The sequence below is a fragment of the Panthera onca genome, chromosome F2 (genome assembly GCF_046562875.1).
Source record: "Panthera onca isolate mPanOnc1 chromosome F2, mPanOnc1 haplotype 2, whole genome shotgun sequence".
Classification (NCBI taxonomy): domain Eukaryota; kingdom Metazoa; phylum Chordata; class Mammalia; order Carnivora; family Felidae; genus Panthera; species Panthera onca.
Window position 1 is genome coordinate 67,218,607 of NC_138356.1, and position 24,002 is coordinate 67,242,608.

At 45.3% G+C, this 24,002-nt stretch overlaps 1 protein-coding gene across 2 annotated transcripts in view; it reads left to right on the forward strand.

The window, feature by feature from the left end:
- Positions 1 to 24,002, forward strand: part of FER1L6 (fer-1 like family member 6) — a 164,766-nt gene that overhangs the window by 81,379 nt on the left and 59,385 nt on the right. For both annotated transcript variants that reach the window (XM_060611264.3, XM_060611265.3), the window contains exons 16-21: positions 198 to 288; positions 3,002 to 3,121; positions 4,826 to 4,978; positions 12,094 to 12,271; positions 15,859 to 15,983; positions 20,936 to 21,070. In XM_060611264.3, coding sequence (XP_060467247.3) covers positions 198 to 288; positions 3,002 to 3,121; positions 4,826 to 4,978; positions 12,094 to 12,271; positions 15,859 to 15,983; positions 20,936 to 21,070 — 802 coding nt within the window. The remainder of the gene's footprint in view (positions 1 to 197; positions 289 to 3,001; positions 3,122 to 4,825; positions 4,979 to 12,093; positions 12,272 to 15,858; positions 15,984 to 20,935; positions 21,071 to 24,002) is intronic.

Sequence of the window (24,002 nt, forward strand, 5' to 3'; positions counted from 1 at the left end):
CTGAGCCAAAGTCCCACACTTAACTGACTGAGCCACCCAGGTGCCCCCACCACTGCTTAATTCTAAATGAGAAATCTTGGTTCTGTGGCTCCATCAACTTTCCCATTGTATTGCAGGAAGTGTATGTGCAAATCTCTGGAAGTACATAAATGGATTTTCACTAAGTAGGTTTCCAAATTGTTATTCTTCTCTTATAGGGCCTTTATCTCTGAAGCAGAAAAGAAGCCCAAGATGTTGAACCAAACCACTTTAGATAAGAAACGACTTACGCTCTGTTGGCAGGAGCTGGTATGTGAAAATCTATTTATACTTTGAACAGAATTAAAACATGTGCTTTAAAAATAAACCTCATGGATGAGGCATAGGTCATAGACCAGATGAGGATAATGTTCTAAAGGTTCTACATCTGCGTGATGTAGAAGCATGAGTGAGAAGGGGATATATGGGTAAGTTGGAAAGGAATGAGCATTTACTGAATGTTTATAAAATGATCTAGAAGCCCACCAGTCCTATATCCTATTCTGATGGATTTCCTCTTTGACCATTTTCTCGACATTTATATTTTGTCAAAGGCATAGACTTCTTTGCCTCACAAATGGAGAGACCAAACAATAACTGTTGTTCCCTGCTCAGTTTTCTTCCATTAAAAATTGTGAAGAGGTGTAAGCTTTCTTGACATCAGGGCAGGAGCTGATACCTCTCTGTGCCCTGGAGAACCCGCACAGCTCTGCATGCCTCACAGATCCTCAGTCCCTGTCGAATGAGTGATGGTTGAGAAATGCCAGACCAGGTTAGACCCTGGCTTATCTCACCTCGAAAATTCAGCTCCAGCAGTGGCACCAAGGGACATTTTGTAGGAGGCCGTGATAATTCTGCAAAGAAAAATGACTTGATGTTTGACTGGTCAGGGGCATTTTGAAGATGCAAGTGGGGCTCAGCGAGATTAAAGGATTTTTTTTAAAGGTCACAGTTAATTAATCATCGTCTAGACACTAAGACCCAAGTGTCGAAACTGGTTCACCTTTCTTTCCAGGATAATAAACAAGGGTTTATGTACTCCTCCTCTGTACTCCAAGGGAGGCCAGATTTTCACTGTATAGATCTTCCTCCTGCCCCATTTCTTCTTTAGCCCCTCCGGCTGTCTTTCCCTGTCTCTGCAACATCCATCCACTACATATTGCCCACAGAGCTCTGTATTGAGAAATACAGAGTTTTCTCGACATCCAACAGTCCTTGACCCACACGAGTCCACGCATTCAATATCTTGTAGTGGCCCAGCAGTCCCTCCTCATCTCTGGACCTGTATTTCCACCCTCCCAGTGGACACATCACTGCTTGTCTCACAGCGCCTCCAACTCAACCCATCCTATTAAACCCATCGGCTTCCAATCTGACTTTGTTCCACGTCCTCTGTTGGCACGACCAGCTGCACTTGTTGCTCCAACCAGAAGCCTAGACTCAACTTTAAATCTTTACTCCTAACCCTCCATAGTCGATCTGACCACAGGCCCTGTTGCTTCCTCCCCTTAAAGACTCTGGAACTTGTTCCACTTCTTCATCCTCAGGGTTGCTGCCTAAACTGAGTTCCTTAGCACCCACTAGGCCCAGACCGTGGCTTCCTCCAACCCAGACCACAACCAGAATGGTCTTCCCAAAACACAAACCTGATTAGATCGCCATTGCTTCAAAAATCACTGGCATTTGTCAGTCCTACATACCTTCTATCTGTAATTGGTTCCTCTGTCTGGACTTTCCTTTCTCTTCTTATCACCTGATGAATTCCATTCCTTTTTAAAGACCCAGTGTAAATGTCATGGCATCTATAAAACCGAGCTCTGCCTTTCCCTGGTCCCCTGATGTTTTGCACATATATTGCTTTTAGCTCACCAAACTGTCAAGTCTCAGGGAAGGAAGCCTGTGTCTTCCCCTGTCCTAGGCCTTGGCTCCTAGGACAGTACCTGATACAAAGCAAGTATTTAGTCCTCCTGGCCAGCATGTACCTAAGGCTTCCTATGTGCCAGGCCCTGTGCTAGGTGCTGGGAACACAGTGCTGTAAGTACTTGGCACTCGCCCCTGAGGAATTGATTGATTGATTGACTTAGTCATTCTGCAAACACGTATTTAACACCTGCTATGTGTCAGGAACTCTGCCATACACTGAGAATAAGTAAGAACAAGGTAAGAACAAACCAGAGGAGTTCCCTGCCCTAGTGAAGTTTATATTTGAGGGGAGTAGACGGAAGATAGAAAGGTAAGCAACAAATAAACAAAATGATTACAGGTTATGGTTATGAAGGAAATTTTGTAAGGCCGTGGTGATCAGGAAAATGTGGGGGACGGGACGCAGTGGTGACATTGAGGCTGAGGCTTGGGAAGGAACGAGCCGTGCAGAGTCCAGGAGGAGCATCTGAACAAGAGGAAAGCCCATGCACACCAGTCTTGAGGTCGGACTGAGCTTGATGTGTTCTGGGCCTTCTTGAGGACCAGTGTGCCTGGGGCCCAGTGTATGAAGCGATACAAGATGAAGCAAAGAGTAGGCAGGGCCCACTCACGCAGGGTCTCAGAAATCACTATAAATGTTTGGGATTTCCTCTGTACAAAAACACGGCTGAATGGATGTTCCAAACTCTCAGACGGCTGTGAGGAGCAATGAGGATTAATTCAGCAGGTAGGGCTTTGCCTGGCACAGGGTAAGAGCTCAATACATTTTAGTTACTGGATTTGGGTCCTGGCTAACAGAGCCTTGGGACCTTGACAAACCTTTGACTTTTCCAGGCCCTGGCTTCTCATCTATCAAACAAAGGTGAGATGATATTCACTGCCTCCGTATGTCTATGACATTTCTATTAAATGGGCAGTGTGCACACTGGCAGACCCTGAAACAGCCCCATGAATGGCTTGGTGTGGAACTTGACAAGCACCTTCAGGATTCTCCAGCGACAGGACAGTACTTATGTCCAGATATCTAGAAAAACCCACATGGACTCCTGTCTTGTTTCAGGAAACAATGGCCAAGGAAGCCAAGGCAATCATTCAGCAGCAGAAGAAAAAATTATCTCTTGATGAAATGATCCATGAAGCCGAAATCTTTGTGGAAAAAATCCGCTTCCTTGTTGATGAGGTAATCAACTCTAAAGGCAAACTTCCTTTGGGAGATTAGAACAGATATATTCCTAGTGAAGTTTGAATGTTTGATAAGGACAAAAGGCAGAGAGCAATGCTTTCTTCTGAGCCCTGCAGAGCTGAGCAGTCACTATTAGTTTAGGCATGAGAATGGAGATTTTTAAATTAAGCCAAACATGTACAGCTTTATTGATTTTTTAATGAAGCCTGAGTATTCAGCAGAAATAAAAAGCTTGTTGCTTAATGGAATCAAGAAAAGTCAAAATAAGTATGGGACCTTTGATTAGTTTTCAACTGTAAGTGGACTTAAACTCATATCCAGTAAAAGTCAGAACAGCTTCTCCTTTAAAGTCAGTTGTAAACAGTATCTTTTGTGACTTCTAGAATGTTCTAAAAAGGTCCACATATTTGCTTCTGTCAGATGCTGGGTTTTTTATGGGAAGGTTTCAAGGAGAGGTACAGAACATTACTGCTTCTGTCAATCTCAAAAGTTGTATATCTTGTTGCAAATCCATCATTCCCTGGGGACATAATAAACAGTGAGACAGGAAGTCATTTTAACAGATTCAGGAATTTTAATAAGCACCCAGAAGGTTCAAACCAAGCATCAGGACTTTAGGTCTGTGAAGGACCAACCCTCTGGCTAGGGAAACCTCCTCACTGATGTTTCTGTTTCCGTATAAGGAGAGAAGGGATGCCTCTTGGAGAACAAATTATGCCAGAGGATTATGGGGTTAGAGAGGCAGAGCACCCACTTCGAGCCCAGGAAAATAAAAGCGTACTTTGTGACAATGTACCTCCCTTTTGATTGGGTAGCTATGTCGGCTCAGAAATATGCATTTCAAACACAACATAATGGGCCTCTTGGCAGGGAATTCTGTAATTCCTATCTTGATTAGCTCGATTTTAAAGTAGAATTTAATGTGCAAGTTAGTCAAATTTCTCCTGAATAACAACCTAAAATAGAGCTAAAATACTTGGCAACCATATTTTAGGTCTAAAGTCCCTTGTAGAATTGTTTTTCCTTCCTTAAGAGCAAATAGAGGGGTGCCTAGGTAGCTCAGTCAGTTAAGCATCCGACTTTGGCTCAGATCATGATCTCACGGTCCGTGAGTTTGAGCCCTGCGTCAGGCTCTGTACTGACAGCTCAGAGCCTGGAGCCTGCTTCAGATTCTGTCTCCCTCTCTCTCTGTCCTTCCCCCACTCTCACTGTCTCTCTCTCTCTCTCTCAAAAGTAAATAAACATTAAAAAAAAAAGAGCAAATAGAAAGACATTCATGGATTTTTGTTTTTGCTTTTTTAAAAAATATTCTGGAAAGCTACCTGGCTCTTAGGAGAACCAATGTTTGAGGCTAAATCATTACATGATTACAAAAAAACAACAACAAAGGGGAAGATGTTTGTTCCATAGATGGAGAAAAGCAGGTCACCAAAGATGCCAAATCATGGGTCCAACTTGTGTCTCCTCAAAGCACAATAGCCAAGTTGGACATATGGGGTTTGTATGTACTTAGCAGTCATGACATAAGGCTTTCTCAAAGAAGCTACACTTAACGTGCTTGACTGCATAGATGTTTAAGTGCCTTGATGGTTTAAGTCACAGAATGTATTTTTCAGACAGGGACTGTTTCCGGGAGGAGAGTTCTGGAAGGGTACTTGTTAAGCACCAACCCATCAAATCCATTCCCCTCTGTTGCCACAGCCACAGCACACCATCCCCGATGTCTTCATCTGGATGCTCAGCAACAACAAGAAGGTGGCATATGCCCGCATCGCCTCCAAAGACGTGCTCTATTCCCCTGTCGGTGAGCAGATGGGCAAACACTGTGGGAAGATCAAAACTCATTTCCTCAAAGTAAGTCTGCACTATTTTTGACTCAACGATAGGAAATCTCTGCTTTTCCTGAGTCTCTCAGCATTCTTCATGTGTGTCCATGTCCCTGACTTTTCCCCCAAACTTTCAAAGGTCTGAGGACAGACAGCTGAAACACCTTGTCTCCTCTTGATTCAAATTGTGATTTAGTAGACCGTCTTGAGGCTGAGTATTCCCCAGTTTTCCAATTACCATGTCAACAGACATAAAGTTGTTTGTTTTTTTTTTTTAATGTAGCAGATGTACCTCAAGGTTGCTTTAATTTTTATTTCTTTGGTCACTAGGAAAACCAACCATTTTTCTATTAGTTTTCTCTCTACCTTTTCTCTTGTGTGATTTGTCCATGGCATCTCTTCACATGAGTTCATCTATGTTTAAAAAAAGAAAAATTTCAAGGAAAATGACAAGAGAAAAGGTTTGTATTTCACAGAACTGGCAGTTCGGGATTCCTGGTGGCTTCCAATTGTGAAATTTCATCTAGGTTCCCTGTACCCTTCATGAAGACCGGTCACCTGATGCCTCCCCTGAGGCCTCACAAGTGGACAATCATAGGTAGAATCTCTGGATGGATCCTACTGTTTCTTAGTCAAAATTGGAACCTTTCTTGGAGACCCTGGGTATTCTACCTATACTATAAATTTCTATCCCAGAAATAGACTTGAGAAAATATGGAGAAAGAGTGGTCCAGGGGCTTGACACACACCAGTGACTGACAAGAATGTATAATTTGACTGACTAACTGTTCCCAACTTAGAGTAGATTTTCCTGGAAATTGTAGTTCTGATTTCTTGGTACAACATAATTATCTTCCACTGCCTGAGGGGGAGGGTGAGAAGGCTTATTAACCATGCTGTATGAAGAACGGTGAAGAGATAACAGTGTTTAACTGAGAAGAGAAGATTTGATGTCTTGATAGAGATTTTTAGTGTTTGTAGGGCTACCACATGGATGATGAGTTGAGTGTGTGTGTGTGTGAGTGTGTTTCCAGAGGACATAACCAGGCCACATGATAGCTGTTACAGGGAAATGGTTTCCTATATGGAGGTCCATATTTGGTCTTAGTCCCTTTGATATAAATATGGCAATGGGCAGCTAGACTGGGTAGCCTCTAAGTGCCATCCAAATGTTAGAGTCTCCCTTAGATGTGATTATCAAATGTTGCAGACAGAAGAGGCAGCAGGGGATAATGGCTTAATCCTTAGGCTCTGAAATGAGGTGAATCTGGGTTGGAATTTGTACTAGTTTATCAGGGCGGCTGTAACGAAGTACCACTAAGCGGCTTAAACAACAGAAACGTATTATCTCACAATTCTGAGGGTTGGAAATCTTAGATAAAGGTATTGGCGGAACCATGCTCCCTCTGAAAACACTGTTCTAACTCCTGGCAGTTCTTGGCTCATAGGAGCATAACTCCAGTCTCTACACTGTGCTCTCCCTGTGGGTGTCTCTCTTCATGCGATGTCCTTTTTGTAAGAATCACACTCCAGTTTAGGTTCGTGTTAACTGTATCTTCCATGACCCCATTTCCAAATAAGGTCTTATTCTAAGCTACTGGGTGTGAGGACTTCAACGTCTGAAGTTTAGGGGAATACAGTTTTTAACCCACTACAGAATTCTGGGGCAAATATTTACGAGCTGCATGACCTTGGGCAAGTTACTTAACATCTCTGTGTCTCCTATTCCTCATCCGTCAAATGGAGGTGATGCTGAGGGTTAAGTGGATAATTGCCCATGAAGAACACAGAGTGTGTATCATCCAGAGTAATCGCTCAATCAGTGTTGGTGTTCAAACAGATGGGCATCCAACATCTAGAGGATGTTTCTGGAATTGTATGCCCCTTCATATCTGGTGAAGTATTTGTGGCTCGTCATGTATGTTATTTTCTGTCATGTGGATAACATGATTTTTAAACCAATCCCTGTGAAACTGTAACCGGAAAAAAAAATGTTCACTCTAGTTATTTACCGCAAATGTCAGGGCTTCTCTTCAACTTTCTCCATCCAAGGGATTCTGGGGTCACGAGAAACATTTGTCCTAAAAAAAGCAAATTGTTTCAGAAAATGCTAGAAAATCAGTGTAAATTTACTTCCTCCCAAATATTTTGATGTATGCTGGATTTATTTAAAATTAGAACAAAGAACAACTGTCAAATAAAACCAGAGGATGGACATAACTGAGAGTTCAGAACCTTCACCCTGTGGCCCTGGCTGACGTCTTTGTCTGTTATTTTCTTTCTGCCGTTGGGATTACTTTGGGGGATAGCTTTTTAAATGTCGTTGAATTCACTTGCACTGACTTGATGAAACATCTTGATAAGATGATTCAGCAAAACTGTTTCCATTCCTGATTTGATTGTCACTGTTGCTATTCATTCCCTTTCTCCACCTCTCTTTATGCCCTTTTCTCTTCACCCAAATGGTAAATCTGAAGAAAGAAAGAACAGCATCAGGGAGGCAAAGTGTTTACCCTCCTGCCACTCACTCTGGTTTCTTAGCTGAGAATTAAAAGTGCAGGAAGACAGAGCATAGAATGCAAACATCCAAAATCTCTAGGCCAGAGTTTCCTCAGAGTTTATGCTGTGGAACAGCCCTCAGCTCTGTGAACTTCCATGTTCAAACCCATTTGGGGGGTTGCAGGTGCACCCTCTCGTGGGGTCTCATGGTGCCCATTAGCTGGTAGAAGGCTTCCAGAAGTTCTGCAGTCAGGAAACATCTTTATCTTTTACAGCCCACGCTTGCCAACCTTATTCATCTAGAATAGTTATTTACAAATGTTGGGAAACTACTTTTACTAGGGGTCCAGTTCAGAGAATGTTAATCTAGAGGAAACTAAAATGCGTTATCTTAAGTCACAGAGCCAAATAAATAGTAAATAGTAATGGTAAATCATAGTTCCTGGTTCCATGATCTTTCTCTTTAAAAATTTTTTTAAAAAATGTTTATTCATTTTTGAGAGAGAGAGAGAGACAGAGACAGAGCACGAGCGGCGGAGGGGCAGAGAGAGAGAGAGAGGGAAACACAGAATCTGAAGCAGTCTCCAGGCTCTGAACTGTCAGCACGGAGCCTGACACGGGGCTCGAACCCACCACGAGATCATGACCTGAGCGAAAGTCAGAGGCTTAACTGAGCCACCCAGGTGCCCTATCTTTTTCTTTTTTTCTAACTTAAATATATTCATAATGCTATAGTGGACAGCAGAGTGGAGTCACTGGAACAAAATTTGCTAAGCTCAGCTCAATCCACCATCCAAAAGAGCAGAGCTCTCCCACTTGGGTCTCATCCGCACCTTACCCGTAGTGGCCATCGGGTGGAAAAGCACATCCGTGTCCAAAAGCAAACTCCCTGTAGGAGGAGCTGGATGTGCTCAGAGTCCAACAAGAGGGTGACGTTCCACTTTCCTTTTCTCATTGCCTGGAATCATGGCTCCATGTGAGTCCTGCCCGCTGGACTCCAGAGAGCCCCTCCTTGGCCTTGCCTCCATCTTTATCCTGTCTCCTGAGTCTAGTCACTTCTCAGGAGTCCCGCTTTCAATCCACTTTTCCCTAGGATGCAGCACAAAGTGATGACTGGGTCCTGCCACACACAAACATCAACAAAGCAAGCAAAACCTCTCTTTCTGATACTGGTTGACCAACTTCAGCACACTTTGTGTGAATTCCCATCTCTTGCTCCATTTTCTGACTTGCCAAGACTTCCCCTGTTTTTAAAAGCCAGCCGGCATTCACCAGGACCTCTGGAGGAGGTGGGTGGGGCTTGGGAGAGGCTAAGACTGTAGCATTCTGTCTCATGCAGTTGGTATACATTGGTGATCGTAGTTTTTCAACGCACGTTTGCTTTCTTTAATTATTTTGTTTCCTCTCCCCGCCCCACCCCCCCACCACCTTACCATGCTATTCTCAAAAGGAAAGACACTGCAGTGGATGGTCAGGCTTTAGGAGCACACAAGAGAGAAAAGCAACTGGGGAAGTGAGGGAGCCAGGGGAAGACACCCCAGGCTAAACATGCACATGCAGTTGAACAGGAGATACTCTTTCTGAAAGCACTTAGGAGCATGCTCAGTCATGTTGCGGGGGTTCCAGCTGGGATTCCCACGTGAGATATCCTGCAACGTCTTGCAAGCAATTTCAGTTTGTGTGTTTTTTAAACGACGGGTAAACTGCAAACTCTAGGAGTCCATTAGTGGTCCTTACGTAACATTTCCCAAGATGTTAGCTGAGTTATTGGTCCTAATCGCGAATTCACACACCCGTGTTGTTTTCACAGCAGCAGGAATGAATGATGCTTTTGCTGTTGTTTTACTTTAAGAGTAAAGCAAAGGATATCAGACCTGCTTGGGGCAACGCAGATAGGAAGTTAAGTCTTGTTCAAGTACTTACCACTGAGGTCATTGACCAGCAGGATCAGCACCATCAGGGAGAAATGCAGAATCACAAGACCTAGTGAATCAGAATTTACATTTTAGCCAGACGCCCAGGCAGTTCACGCAGATAGATCAGTGTGTGAGGAGCCCTGGCTAAGAGGATGGGCTCTGGAGCCGGGTAGAGCAGGGTTGAGTCTTGGGTCATTCTTGCCTCTCTCTGTGATGGTAGACACTCATCTTAACCTCTCCGAACCTCCATTTCTACATCTTCAAAGTACACATAATAAAGATATTTACTCTTCCTTCACCATGAAGATGAATGATAACCTGTGGCTTGTTAACAGTATGTAAGTACTAAGACACGGTGCGTGCAGGGAGAAACATGAGAGAGACCTAGGACTGTGTAAGCGCTCAACATGCGTGAAGCAGGATTGTTATTAGGAAAATAAATTAATGAGCTGACAAATATTTATTGAGTACTTCATGAATGCCAAGCAGTCTTTTGGGGATGTCACTGCGAACTGACAGATAAAAATCCCTGCCTTTGTGAATCGATATCCTAGTGATATCTACAAATGGCAAAGGGATTACTTTTTATTACAATAGAATAACCGTAGGCTCTCATAAATATTTGTTTTATTGAACAATGCTCAATGCATTTTAGCTATTATTGTTATGGTTATTACAGAAGTGATGAGTTGAGGATTATTTCTTATAATTTTTAAAATTATGAGTTGCAGAGCGGTTATCTTTACCAACAACAAAATGACCTTTTTTTTTTTTTTTTAAGCTGAGTAAATAATGGCATCCCGCTCCCTAAAGAATAAAATCTGAACTCATCCACATAACAAGCAGGATTCCTCATCCTCGTCTGTGTCATTCTTTGCCCCAGATCTTTCTTTTCTAAAAACTTTTAGCAAATCCCCTCCTGGCATGGAGTGAGCACTCACTAAACATTAGCCTGTATCACCACTGTTAGTTCGCACCCCTGTGTCTTTGTTCATGCCTTCCCTCTTCCTGGGATGCTTCCTCTACTGGTCCAGCTCCTGAAGTACCCACTAAAGCCCAGTAAAATGTTTGACTCCTAAAAAAAATAGAAACACCTGCTCCTACTTTTCTGTTCCCTTCGTTTCTCTCTTACCCTTGACCTTGCATTGGAATAAAGGACTGCAAGTCGGTTTCCTTGTGAGCCAATGAAGGGAGGCTCGGGGCGGCGGGGGGGGGGGGGGGGGGTGTCTTGATCATTCTGATGCCTTCCTGACCCCACCGCTTTAGTGAGGCCTAATGGCCCTTCAGGTAGTTGCTGAACTGAGTTGCTGAAAATCCATTTAAGGGACCTGCAGAGCGAAGAGAAAGGTAAACAGCCATGCTCAATTTTGGATTCAGATGCTCTCCACAGGTGCCTTGGAAATTGTCAGAGCATGCTGTGGCCTCTCATGTAGGATTTTGTGATTCCTTCTGGAAAAAAGGTGGTGCCGAAGAAAGTGGACAATATCGATAGGAAATCCTAAGAAACGCTAAGTGACACTTAGAAAAGTCAACGAAATCTGGAGAGGTAGCTACTCTAAGAATGAAGATTTAGGCAGCAGTTCCGAACACAGCCACGTCTGGGGTTGGGAACCCCCTCAGTGGGGAAGGAACCCCCTACTCCTGGTGACTGAGGAATAAAGAAGCCACGCTACACTGAGTTGTATCCTCCACATGTTGAGAACACGTTCACCCACACACATTCATCTGTACGTGCACAGATTCAGACCGCCTACACGAATACACACGTGAACACGCAGATGCAAACACACATAAATATAAATCCAGATCCGAGTACGGTCAAAGGGGAGCATGCAGGGTGGAAAAGGAATTTGAAACCACACTGCATGGGCGGGGGACGAAGGGACTAGAGATGGTTAGGCAGGAAGAAGGATATGGTAGGGCGGGTAGGTCCCTTCAAGCACATGGGGGCCTGGCCTATGGAAGAAGCACATGAGTCCCTCTGAACGAAGCAAAAATGTAGATGCTGTGGTTGGGATTCGAGGTGCTTGGAAGTTCTGGGAAGGGATATTTCTTTCTTTTTTGGGGGGCGGGGGGAAGGATATTTCAGCTCAGTGTGGGAAGAGGCAAGCTTTGGGGGTAGAGTCTGGCATCGAGATATGGAATTACCTCCTCTGGGTTTTGGTCCTGGTTCTGTCACTTGAAAGCTGAGTGATCTAAGGGAACTTCGTTAACCTCTCTGAGCCTGAGTTTCCTCATACATACAAACAGGGGCAATAATCATACCTTCTTGGTAGATTTAAATGATCCAAGGCTCAGAAGTGCCTGTTTTAGCTTCAGGCCCACTAGACCTGGATCCTCCTCTGGGACTGTGCATGGTGGCAACTGGGGTCATCAGTCTCATTTTGATACGAGATTACGGGGCGCCTGGGTGGCTCACTCGGTTAAGTGTCTGACTTCAACTCAGGTCATGATCTCGCAATTTGTGAGTTCGAGCCCCGCATCCAACTGTCTGCTGTCATTGTAGAGTCTGCTTGGGATCCTCTGTCCCCTTCTCTCTGCCCTCCCCAGCTGTGCCCTCTCTTTTTTCACAAATAAATAAACATTGAAAGAAAAAAAAAAAAGATTATGTCCTGAGAACTGCTCTCTGAATACCTGCCCTGGGTGTGTCCCCAGATCCACAGGACCTCTTTTCTCAAAGAGTGAGCCTCCTCCTAACAACGTGGTCTTCCTCGTAACCTTTCCCCAGCTTCCTGGAAAACGGCCGGCTGGTTGGTCAGTGCAAGCGAAGGTCGACCTGTACCTGTGGCTGGGCTCCACCAGACATTCCGGTGCCATTTTGGACAACTTGCCAGCAGGCTATGAAGCAGAGATGTCCTCCAAAGTGGCTGGCACGCATCAACCCCCGGCCAGCCTGCTCTACCCAGGTATGATGCCCACCTGACAAAGAGGGTCAGTAGGTGTATCCAGTGGGCTTCTGAGAAAACAATGAGAAGGATGGCATGCATGGGCTGTTTGCACATTATTTTAGGATCAGCTCATTTCCCTCTTAAAATATAGTTTCTAAATTTTCTTCCTTACCTTCCAATTGTCCCATCTCAAAAGAATAAAGTGAAATCGTTAAATACATCTGGAGTAAAAGTTATAGTTTTCTGCTAATGGAGGGCATTGCAACTTGAGTTTCTTGGTAGGCAGATCATGTGGACTGAGTTTGCATTTGAAGCAGAAGATGCCTTTTAAAACACATCAGTAAGTTCTTATGCTGATATGACCTGTGCAATTCCTTTTACATGGCACTAGGGTTTTGACCTGTAAACAGCGGGCGTTTGCATTTGCCAGTAATGACCCAATGGGAACTGGTATCACTGGGGTCCCTTGTGTTTCTTCAGCTTGGTTCCTGATGTGGTCACTTTGAGAAATTCAGCGTGCTTTATATAATCCTTTCTTCTATGCAGATAGTTTCTATGAGTGCCATTATGTTTACATTTTCATATCATTTTGGATTTTGTTATAAGTATTAATGTCTTACAGTAGCAATTTGCTTTCTCTTTCCAAATTGCTTCAATTTACGGGATCTTTGCTGCTGAATTCAGACAGAATAGATGACAGTTTTGCCTTAACTTCAATTGAAGTTAAGTTTTGAATCGAGCCATTGTTGGAAACACAGGAGAATTGTCCACAAATCCAGGCTTTCTTTGTTACCCAAGACTCGTTTGATGTTGGTTGACCTTAACTGCCAATGGAATCCAAGTGGTTCCGTAGTTAGAAGGCTCTGGAGATATTTATCCAGAGGTTCAGCTCATGATTTCTGTGCCCGGTGTCAATGTATAAGAATAAGGAAAGCTCAGCCCTATTTGGAAAATGCATGGCCCATACAATGTACCAAGCATTGTTCCATCTACTTTATGAATTATATTGAATTTACTTGTCACATAAACCCTGGGCAGTTTCTTCATTTTACAGAGGGAGAAAGGATGTATCAGAAATGCTTGGAATTGTCCAAGATCACACAGCTAGTAAATGACGAAGTCAGCTTCTCCAAACTCTGCTTTATTTCCATTGCTTTCCATCCTGTCTTTAAAGAGGTCTCATCTTGGGGCATCTGGGTGGCTTAGCTGGTTAAGCATCTGACTTCAGCTCAGATCATGATCTCGCAGTTCACGAGTTCAAGCCCCATGTTGGGCTCTGTGCTGACAGCTCAGAGCCTGGAGCCTGCTTTGGATTCTGTGTCTTCCTCTCTGCCTCTCTCTCTCTCTCTCTCTCTCTCTCAAAAATAAATAAACCTTTAAAAAATAAAAAAAAAAGAGGTTTTATCTTTGGGTGAAAGACACTCATATCAAATTACCTTCTAATTTCTATAGATTCTATCTCTGGAGATCAAAGGTACCCAGACATATTGCTGTCCCAGCTGCTAACAATTCAAAGGAGAAGAAAGACTTTTTCAAGAGCTTTCTGATCCTCTGCAGTGTGTTATTTTCATGGAGTGACCTAATAAACTTTCTCCGCTGTGCACTGACATTGATGGCTTTGGCTGCCTTCCAAACCCACTGGAGAATTTTGTTTCTTCACTCACTTGGTGCTTCAGAAAATATCCATCCAGCCAATAATTAGCTTGTACCTACATATGGCAGGCATGGTGGGAAAATTAGTGGGGGATGTAGAGATGAGAGAGGGGTCATCTGGCCCTCGAGTGGGGGCAATCAGACACATCTCTACCAACCGCAAGTAGAAAATGAACTACCACACAAAAGATGGATCACCAAATTGGGAGAGCGAAGAGGAAACTGACTTTATCAGTCTAAGGGACAGAGCTGATAAGAGGTTTCAGAAAAACAAAAACTTTGACCAAATAAATGGTTCCCCCTAGCGTTGTGCAGCATACTGCCTACGTGGCTGCAGCTGGGGGCTCTGAGGGACACCCAGGTGGCCCCAGCTGCCACCGTCACAGGTCACATTACAGTGAACAATAGTAACAGCCACACCAGCATCTTTATACCACTTTTAAAGTTCTTCCCATGTGTTGTCAGGCACCTAGTCCTTTGATCTCCTACATTAACCCTCTGAAGAAATATTTTTACCCCCATTTTATAGGTGGCAAACAAAGGCACAGAGAGGGTTAGTAACTTCGTGTGAGTCCATGTACAGACCTGTGTGACATAAGCCTAGGAGTGGCATGGGAGGGAAGAAGAGGGGGCATCTGCACCCTTAATTTAACAAAGTAATGCTAGTCAAACTGGTATGGAAGAGTTCCTGCCTCCCAGTTCCCACATCAATGCAAAACACTGATATCCTGAACACGGTATAGTATTGCCTTTGGGGGAGACAGGGAACAGGATTGGGTAAGGGGGTAAAAAGGAGCAAGTGAACATAAAAAACAAGAGGGGCTTTACAAAGCCCCATAAACCCAGGAATATGACAAGTCAGCTCTTACTTGGGATGCCCCCACTGAACCCTCATCTGCCCTCACCTGCAGCCCCCTCTCTGCTCCCATCCTGTCCTCAGATGTGCTCACTCCTGCCTTTAATTAACCTCCGTGCCCTCTGCCTGTATCTCTCACAGGACGCTAGTTCCTGGCCTCCTGTCACTGGGATGTGGATGCTGGTCTTATATTCTGCCCTCTTCCTGGGGCTCCCCGAGGGCAGAGGGCAAGGGCTGTCTTAGCCACTTCACAATCCTTAGACCAGACCGTACCTGGTACGCAGTAGGCGCTCAAGATGACATTGGCTGGCTGAATGGAAGAATGGATGAGTGGTTGACTCGAGTTTATGGAAGCACAAGCTATTAGTGGAGCAGCCCCTTTCTTACACACACGTGCACATGAGGGCCAGTGGAAACAGGAGAATTACTAAAACACAAAACGTGGTCTTTTAGAGGGGCGCCCGGGTGGCTCAGTTGGTTAAGCGTCCAACTTTGGCTCAAGTCATGAACTCACCATCCGTGAGTTCGAGCCCTGCGTTGGGCTCTGTGCCGACAGCTCAGAGCCTGGAACCTGCTTTGGATTCTGTGTGTGTGTGTGTGTGTGTGTGTGTGTGTGTCTCCACCCCTTCCCTGCTTGCACTCTGCCTCTCTCTCAAAACTAAATAATAAACATAAGAAAAAAATGTGGTCTTTTAGAAAGAGAAGGTGAATTTGGAATCTGACAGAAATGAAATCCAGGCTCTGGCATTTGATAGCTCTGCAAACCTGGAAAACTTGTGTAGCGTATTTTGTGAGCCATTTCCCTTATACATGTACGGGGATGATTATGATGATTATCTATGTAATCACAGGGCTCTTATGAAGATCAAAACCCATGATGTGGTGAGGCGGCCAAGGAGAATGCCTGGCTCCAAAGTTCCCCGTAGATACCCCCTCTCCCCCTTTCTTCACTGCTTCTGTTTCAGTCTAGAGGCGGGTGGTGCTCCCAGTCTTGGCCTCTGGACACACTCACAGACGCACACGGCACACAGACACCTGTTCGTACTCGCTGTTGGGGAGCGCCCACTGATGCCTGCCCGTTTCCATTTGTCCACAGCCCGGCATGTCTTTCAGCTGAGAGCGCACATGTATCAAGCTCGGGGCCTCATCGCAGCGGACAGCAGTGGACTCTCGGACCCCTTTGCCAAGGTCACATTCCTTTCCCACTGCCAGACCACAAAGGTAACCAGGGAAGCCCGCCTGCCTTCTCATGGCCCACAGCTGATCCGCAGCAGAGCCCAGCAAAGAAAACAGCGGGGGCATGTTGCAAATACCTGTGTCTCTGGGTATGTTGATTTCAGACGCCAAAGCACATGTGCAAGGAAGGATTGCTGTGCAGAAGGTCTCTTGTTCCAGTGTGACCCATTGTCCTGCAGCCGAGATAGCACACACCCGTAGTGAAGGAAGGGGGCTGGGGAAGAGGGATGAGGAGGAGAAGGGCACATCTAGCCCACCTGCCCAAGTGCTGGGCACAAGGCCAAGTTCAGTGGGGGAACAAACACGTGAGAAAACAGCACACAGACATGGCTGCATGAGGCTTATGAACCAACGTTTATTGAGGGTTCATGGTGGGGAGGAGCGTTTTCCAGTTTTGTAGTCAGGAATCCCTAGACTTTGCACTGTTTTCTTTCTACTCACCAGCTGGGGGATTTGGGACACTTTCAAATTGTGCAATGTGGTGTCTCCCTCTGGAAAACACTACTTCCTAATGGATGGTGTGAGAATTAAAGGAAGTGGGTCTACACTGCTTTGCTCTGGGCTCTCTCCCTTTCCTATACACTGAGTGCTGAAAAGTGAAAGTGTTCCTAATCAGTGGACATCCAGTTGGACGCTTTTCCCATTAGATCATATTCTCCAAGGACTGACTCTGTTCTTTGAGGATTCTGTGTTCTGAGAGAGGAGAGTTCACAAAGGATTTGCTCATCTCTGGGAGTTAAGACAAACACCAAGGGCCCAAAGAGACCTGAGGTTATGTTCTAGGTCATCTACTCTCTGGCCACATTTACTCACTAAACCTCCATCTGTCGTCTTAAAATATGACTGTTGTCAAGATGCCCAGAGTTAAGTGTATAAAGTGATTGATGAATGGAGGCCGTTGTATTGGCTAATGTTACACGGGCTGACATTTCTCTCCAAAGTGAGGCCTGTAACCTGGGAGATTGCGTTTGATTTGTGACCTGCAGACTGAGATCATCTTGTCCATTTCTCCATCAGCTGCGGAGTTTTTGCTCTGTGACAGGTCCTTGCTGGGCTCGGGGTCTGCACCATGAAATACGCCATAACGTGGGGCTATAGAAAGACTTCCAAGAGCCACGGGAGAGGGATTCGTTCTGTGGGGGTGGGAATCGAGAGAGACCCCAGAAGGAAGGTGACCCCATCCTCACTTAGTGAAGGAGCGTGAGAACACATGAAGCATGAGGGCTCCAGACTACTTTCTCTTCTCTGTGTTTTCAAGGGTAGTGCCTAGCTCAGTGATGACAGTATAGACTCTGGAGCCACATTGTTTGGGTTCAGGTCTAAGCTCTTTCATTTGCTTGTTGTGTGACCTTAAGCAAAGCTCTCACGATGATGACATTGTATCTATTTCCCAGAGGGTAAACCACCCAGGACAATGCCTTGCTTGTAATCTTTATGTGACTCCTTGTTATTGTCACTGAGGCTTCCCACCAGAAGCAAGGAGGATTCTCAAAGGGTGGACCCCTGGGGCCTTCCTCCATCTGCCACAAAACTGTGGGGTTCCAGGCCCTGGTGATCTCGGGGCCCTGGACGGGGAGGGGGTTTGAGTGAGCTCATTGGGCTGCTATGTGATTATCTTCCTATTTTGCCTCTCTATACAGTAGCTTTATTTGATTCAGACTTATATCTCAAAGGAACAAATGGCATTTATCAAATGATCGTGTGAAAGGGAAAACAGCTTCTGTTGAGGCCTGGACTTTGCCTCTATACTTTTGAACCAAGTACCTAATTTTTGTCAGTAATAATAGCTGCCATTTATCAAGAGCTCCCTACATGCCAGGCATAAAGCCAAGCATCTTATATGCATAGTTCACTACATCTCATGGCAGCCTAAAGGTGGATGTTATTAGTGTCCCCATTCTGCAGGTGAGAAAGGAAGGCTTAGGGACTATATAGGTGGAAGGTGGTAAAGCCAAGATAGAAACCCACGTTGGTCCAGTTCCAAAGCCACTTTGCTTTCCATTTGGGTAAGTAAGGGCTCTGGATTCCCTCTGCCGTTTCAGTGCCATGCTGCCTCGGAGCCTGTGTGTGACGTGCCCCGCTCTCGCACCCTTCATGATGGAGAAAGCTGACCCTGTGGTCCTAGCTGAGCTCCACCGTTCACCCGGTAGCCCGTGCCTGAACTGACCACACAGAGCTCAGGGGGAGCAGTCTCAGCAGGCCTGGTCCCACAACCAGTCCTCTCTAAAATGACGTGACGATCTGAAATATTTCAGAAGGGACACCCAGTTATTCCAGAGGTCACTGAGGATGTGGGATTTAGAAATCTCATGGCGACCAAAGTATAAAGGGAAAGGGAGACAGCTCCCCAAAGAGAAAGGCTTCGGAGCCAGAAGGGGAGAGGGACTAAGTGGCTTGAGAGGAGCCTCAGAGGACAGGAGAGGACATGGCAGAGGGTGGGGAGTGTGGAGCCTGAGATTTCAAGCGACCAGAGTCCTGAGGACACAGACAGTCTCTTGTTAGACGTGAGTACCCAGTGCACCAAGACCGGCATGTGGCAGGTGTTCAGTAACTGCTTACCCATTCATAAATACTGTGGTGGGGTCGAGTCGGGTGGGGAACAAGCACTTAGTGAGCACCTACTGTGTGCCAGGCATTTAATACGCTTTACCTCAGACAGTGGTCATAACAACTCTACAAGGTAGGCGCTAACCATTTACATGAGGGAAACTATGGTTCACGGGGGTGAAATCGCCTGCCCAGTTGGACAGAGGCAGGTGATGAAACCAGGGTTCCATTCCAAAGGTATCTGATTCTAGAGCCACGCTACATCTGTAGTCTCTCACTCCTTCTTCAAAGTGTTAGCTAGTTGCTACCAAAGTCTCCCAAACGTCATCAAATACGGTCACAATGCAGAGCTCCTTAAGGAAGATCTGAAGAGGTGGAGCTTAGTCATGGGCACCTTGGCAGAGAAGTGGGACAATGTACTTTTGTTTGGGTGAGCTTTTGGGGGACCTTTGGAAGGTGGCCACATTGTCCTTGTACTCATGGGAACAACTCTGAGGATAGGCCAATATCCATGCATTTATTCATGCGAAGAGCTCTTGAGCACCTGTTATACGCAGGATGCCATATTGGTGCCCAGTACTGTGCCTAGCACATTGTATGCTGAATGTATTAATAGATACATGTTGAATGAATGAATGCTGGCCTCTGTAATCTTATCAGGTGGTATTTATAACCCCAAGTGCCAAGGAAGCCGTCGAAATATTTCTACAGGAAAGATGCTGTGAGGATCATAAATTGCTTTGGTATTACATTTTTGTATGCGTACTGCGAAAGAGTTTGCATTTCTATTTTTAAAAGCAACATAAAAACCCAGGTTTCTTTGTGATGTCAGATAGCCATACAGGATAACCTTGCATCGCAACTGTATAACTCCTGTTCATAGGTTAGACGAAGCCATTTTTCTCCTGTCCAAAAAGTTAAGGTTTTCTCTGAGATGTTATGTCAGAAACATCACTGTGTCTGAGGCATAGACGCAAAAAGCGAGCGAGGAAGGAAATTGTGGAATGCATATTTTTATGACTCACATAAAGGAGACGAATAAACAATTCTCTCCTGACCACAGTGCCAATGGTTTAATGTCTTGGCTAGAGATGACTCCTGATGTAAAAGTCTGAGATGACAGATTTATTCTTTGGAGTCCAGGAAGTTAGCTGGGGCTAGGTCTCTCTCTCTCTGGCTCGCCTGGCATGCGCAGTGAGAAGTAAGGGTGTAGTTCAGAGGGAGTGTGGAAATTCCCCAGGACCCAGCAGCCATTGTGCTGTGTTCACCTGTGAAATGACCCGTTTGTCTGCACATCCTGGGAAAGGGGGAAATGTTCCAGGACTAGCCTCACACATTAACAGCCTAGTTTCTGCCCAGATGCAGAATCTACCCATACTGCAGACAGCCCTGGTCTTCAGCTCTGTGAAACTGGCAGGTGTACAAGTATCCACATAACTAGAGTAGAGGATACAAGACCAATGACACCCCTCTGAGGGTAGCAGTTGAATGGCCTGGAATGGGGGGCTGTGAACCACTTTTGGGTGAGGCACTCACAGCTCCCAACCAATAATGCAGACTGTTGTCCTCTGTCCTTTGGTACCTCCATCTGTATGATGGACACAGCCAATTACCAATGTCACAGTTTGCCATCTTAGAAAAAAAGATGTCATGCAAAATGGTGAAGGTCATTTTGAAGACGCTGGTTCGTTCAATGCAAATGTCCACAAAACAGTACAATTCCATGCAAGGAATATTAGAGTTAACCCCCACTTTGAGTATTTGAGGACAAAATTTTATTTGCTCGTAAGTGAAGCATCACTAGATCTCCTTCATCCTCAATTTGCCCTCCCATAAAACAGAGATAATTTTAGCATCTACTTGGTGAGGGTGGATGAGGCTAGCAGCCTGGGCTTTGGTACCAGATGAGCCGGGTTGAATCCCAGTTCTGCCACTTCCTGGCTCCAGACAAGTGAGCCTTGGCTTCCTGATCTGTAAGATGTGAGGAGGTAACTGTATCCACCTCCCAGGACAGTTGTGAAGTTTGAACGAGGCTGTGCATGTAAAGGGCAACAGCTGGTACCCAGTACTCAACACAGGGGAGCTGGTGTCGCCAGCACAGCGCTACTGGGAGGATTGAGTTGAAGTTATGTATGCAAATAAGGTGGTAATCATTGCAGGGGCTGTACTCATGAACTTCTGTAAGCTCTCTGGGGCAGGGAATCTGCATCCCCTAGCATCTAGTCCCCAGTGGTAGTACATCGGTTTGTGTCATCACTTGGATGTTAAAGGACTGAGCGAGGATGACGAGGTTCTCTTTGCCCTCCACAAGTAACTGTCGAAGGAATGCACCTCGCCCCCTACAACCCTATCGAATGAGCTTTTGCTTTTCTTTTGGCCCCACCTTCCAGGTCATTTCCCAAACCCTCTCCCCAACCTGGAACCAGATGCTGCTGTTCAATGACTTGGTGCTGCACGGAGACCAGAAGGAGCTGGCGGAGTCCCCGCCTTTGGTGGTGGTGGAGCTGTATGACAGCGACGCGGTGGTGAGTGTCCCGGGCAGTGCCGACTGGGCACTTTATCTAACCAGCCTGCGACTGCTCAGGGCTCTAGAGGTGCCCGGAGGCCATTCTGGGAAAATGATGATTTACAGAACCAGGAATGTTGGTGATGATCATTTGCTGTGCTAAAGGGCTTTTCACTCAGGTTTCCCATTAGTTTGCAAGTAGAATAGGATCCGGGTCACAAAACTTTAGTGGACACACTCTTCTTCAGGAATAAGATACTTGTATAGAGTCACCTGCACGTGTACCCAGCCCCCGGGTGTCCTATTGCTACTCAATAGAAACGCTGAGTAAAAATGTCCAGGCATCTAGAAAACCAGAGGTGTTTACTGACCTTGCTTGGCTGGGGGGACCTGGGTGGGTATTGTTACCAAGTCAGCCTTTGTAGCTGGGTCATCTTTCTCTTGGTTTTGCTTCCAAGCCCTGCAACAACACATTCATCCCTATCCCATTTCCGTTACGATGTTAACCAGACTTCTTCCTCTCCAAAGATGTCTGCGTTCTCCACTGAGTAGATTCAAAAGCTTACTGGAGGATTTTTTTTTAATTACTATGACAAAAGTTCTTTTTTATTTTATCATTTTTTCTTCTTTTTAAAAAAAAAATTTTTTTAACGTTTATTTATTTTTGAGACAGAGAGAGACAGAGCATGAACGGGGGAGGGTCAGAGAGAGGGAGACACAGAATCTGAAACAGGCTCCAGGCTCTGAGCCATCAGCACAGAGCCTGACGCGGGGCTCGAACCCACAGAGAGTGAGATTGTGACCTGAGCCGAAGTCGGACGCTTAGCCGACTGAGCCATCCAGGTGCCCCTTTTTCTTCTTTTTTAAATTAAAAAGTCTAAAGGCAAAGGCTTATTTATTTTCTTTGATGTCTTTACCTCCTTGGGAAGTTGCAGAAGCACAATATATCAAGTACAACAGTCGTTCCAAGAAGCCTTGCTAAAGCCCCGTCACGTCCTCAAGCATGCTGGCAGCTCTGACCTTGATTCAAGGTCAGAAGAGATTAGGATGGGAGAATTATAGAAGGTGAGCGGGGATTTCGGAGAGCACGAACCCCCTCTTGCTTCCTGGAGAAGGAAACAGAGACCCAGGAAGGTCAAAGGCCTTGTTCAAGGTCACAGGTAGCTGGAGGTAGAGTCAGAACTTGAACCTAGCCTCCTGTGTCCGAACTTTCTTGCATATGTGGGACTATCTGTAGCTGTATCCCTTCAGACACACATATTCTGCTTTTCCAGAATCACTCTCTCTGTACCCTGTTCCTCCAGCTATAAATTGGAGCTGTCAATTGTATATATTTAGGGAATATGAGTTCCACTGTTGGGCATATAGTACAAATTTTCTGTAGAGATAGTCACAAGATAAATACCTTTTAAATTTTGTTGCTAACGACATGGTTCCATTCCTAACTACTTTTTATTTGAAAACCAGGAACAATAATCAAGCATCTTTGCAAACTCTTAAACCAACCCGCGTGGCTACATGGATTTCCCTTTGCTTTTCAGACCTCTTCCAGAGCCCCGTTCTACAGTTACCTTCCTGAGCCCCACCCAAGCCAGTCCCTTCATAGAAACACAAGCCTACATTCTCACACTGAAATGAAAAGGAAAAGTAGGAGAGAAAAAATATATGAAAACTTTGCCTCTTCTTTCTGGAGAGATACATGTAGGTGCCTAGAAGGTTCTGTTTACACCTGCAGCTACACCGAGCCCCCAGCCCTATGGTGATGATCAGATGATTACATTCTGACTCTGCCAGAATGTGGCTCCAATCTAGAGCTTTCTCTCACTCTCGTAGCTTGTGCCCTCATTAGGGCCTGCTGCCTCTCTAAGCAATGCGTTTATATTTGGCAAATTAGTTACTTGGGTTTAGCTTTACTCCTTTGTTTCCAGGGCAGTTGTACTTAATTATTCCCAGCTAGGATCATGACAAAACAGTTCGACAGCAGACCGCTTGTGTCTTGACCTGTGTCATGCCATAGCTCCACCACGAGGGACAGTTCTGACCCCACCTGTGGATACCAGCAGGCAGCTTTGTTTGTTTTAAAGTCAAAAATAATCACAAAATCATCAAATAATCATTAGTTGAAACTAAACACCATTTCCGCCTCAACCAAGGCTCTCTCTACAGCCGGGAATGCAGGTGCTGGTTTATGAGTCCAAAGGCAGTGGAGCAGGGCAGCTGCTAAACCCAGCGTCAGCCAGAAGAGAATGTGGGCGCTGGCCTTGTACTTTGGAAGTCACTAACCCAACAGCTTTCACTCAATAAATAGGTGATGAGTGCCTGCCCTGTGCTGGGGGTCACAGCAGTATGTAAAACAGGCAATGCCGCCACATGGAGTTTACATTCCAGCCATCCCTGAGATAAATGGGGAAGCAGCCCCAACCTCCAGCCCCATGCTGCTCCTGGGGGAAGCCAGCCCCAGGTTCTTGGGAGCAGGTATGGGAAGAGACAGGAGATGGTGCTATCTCATAGTGTTTTTTTGTTTTGTTTTGTTTTTTGTTTTTTGTGGTTTTTTTGGTGCTCGTAGTTCTTAAAGAAACTTGCGGTCCGTATATATACATACATACAAAACTATCTTAGTGGCCTCTTTTATTACCAAGAAAAATAGAGCAGAACTGCTCTGTCACCTGAATATACTGACCTTCATCATTATCATCATCATCATCATCATGGCCATAGTCATCATATTACCATGTATTGAGCGCTCAATGTATACCAGTCACTGTGCAAAGCACCTACATCATTAAGTCAAACCTCATGGCCCCATTAACAAGTAGTATTTTTAATTCCTTTTAAGGCATGAGGCTCAAAAAAGTTGATTAAATGGCCCAAGGCCATAGAGCTGGAAAGTAGCAGATTTGGGAACACAGACTCAGGTGTGCCTGGACTTCAAAGCTCACGTTCCTGACCAC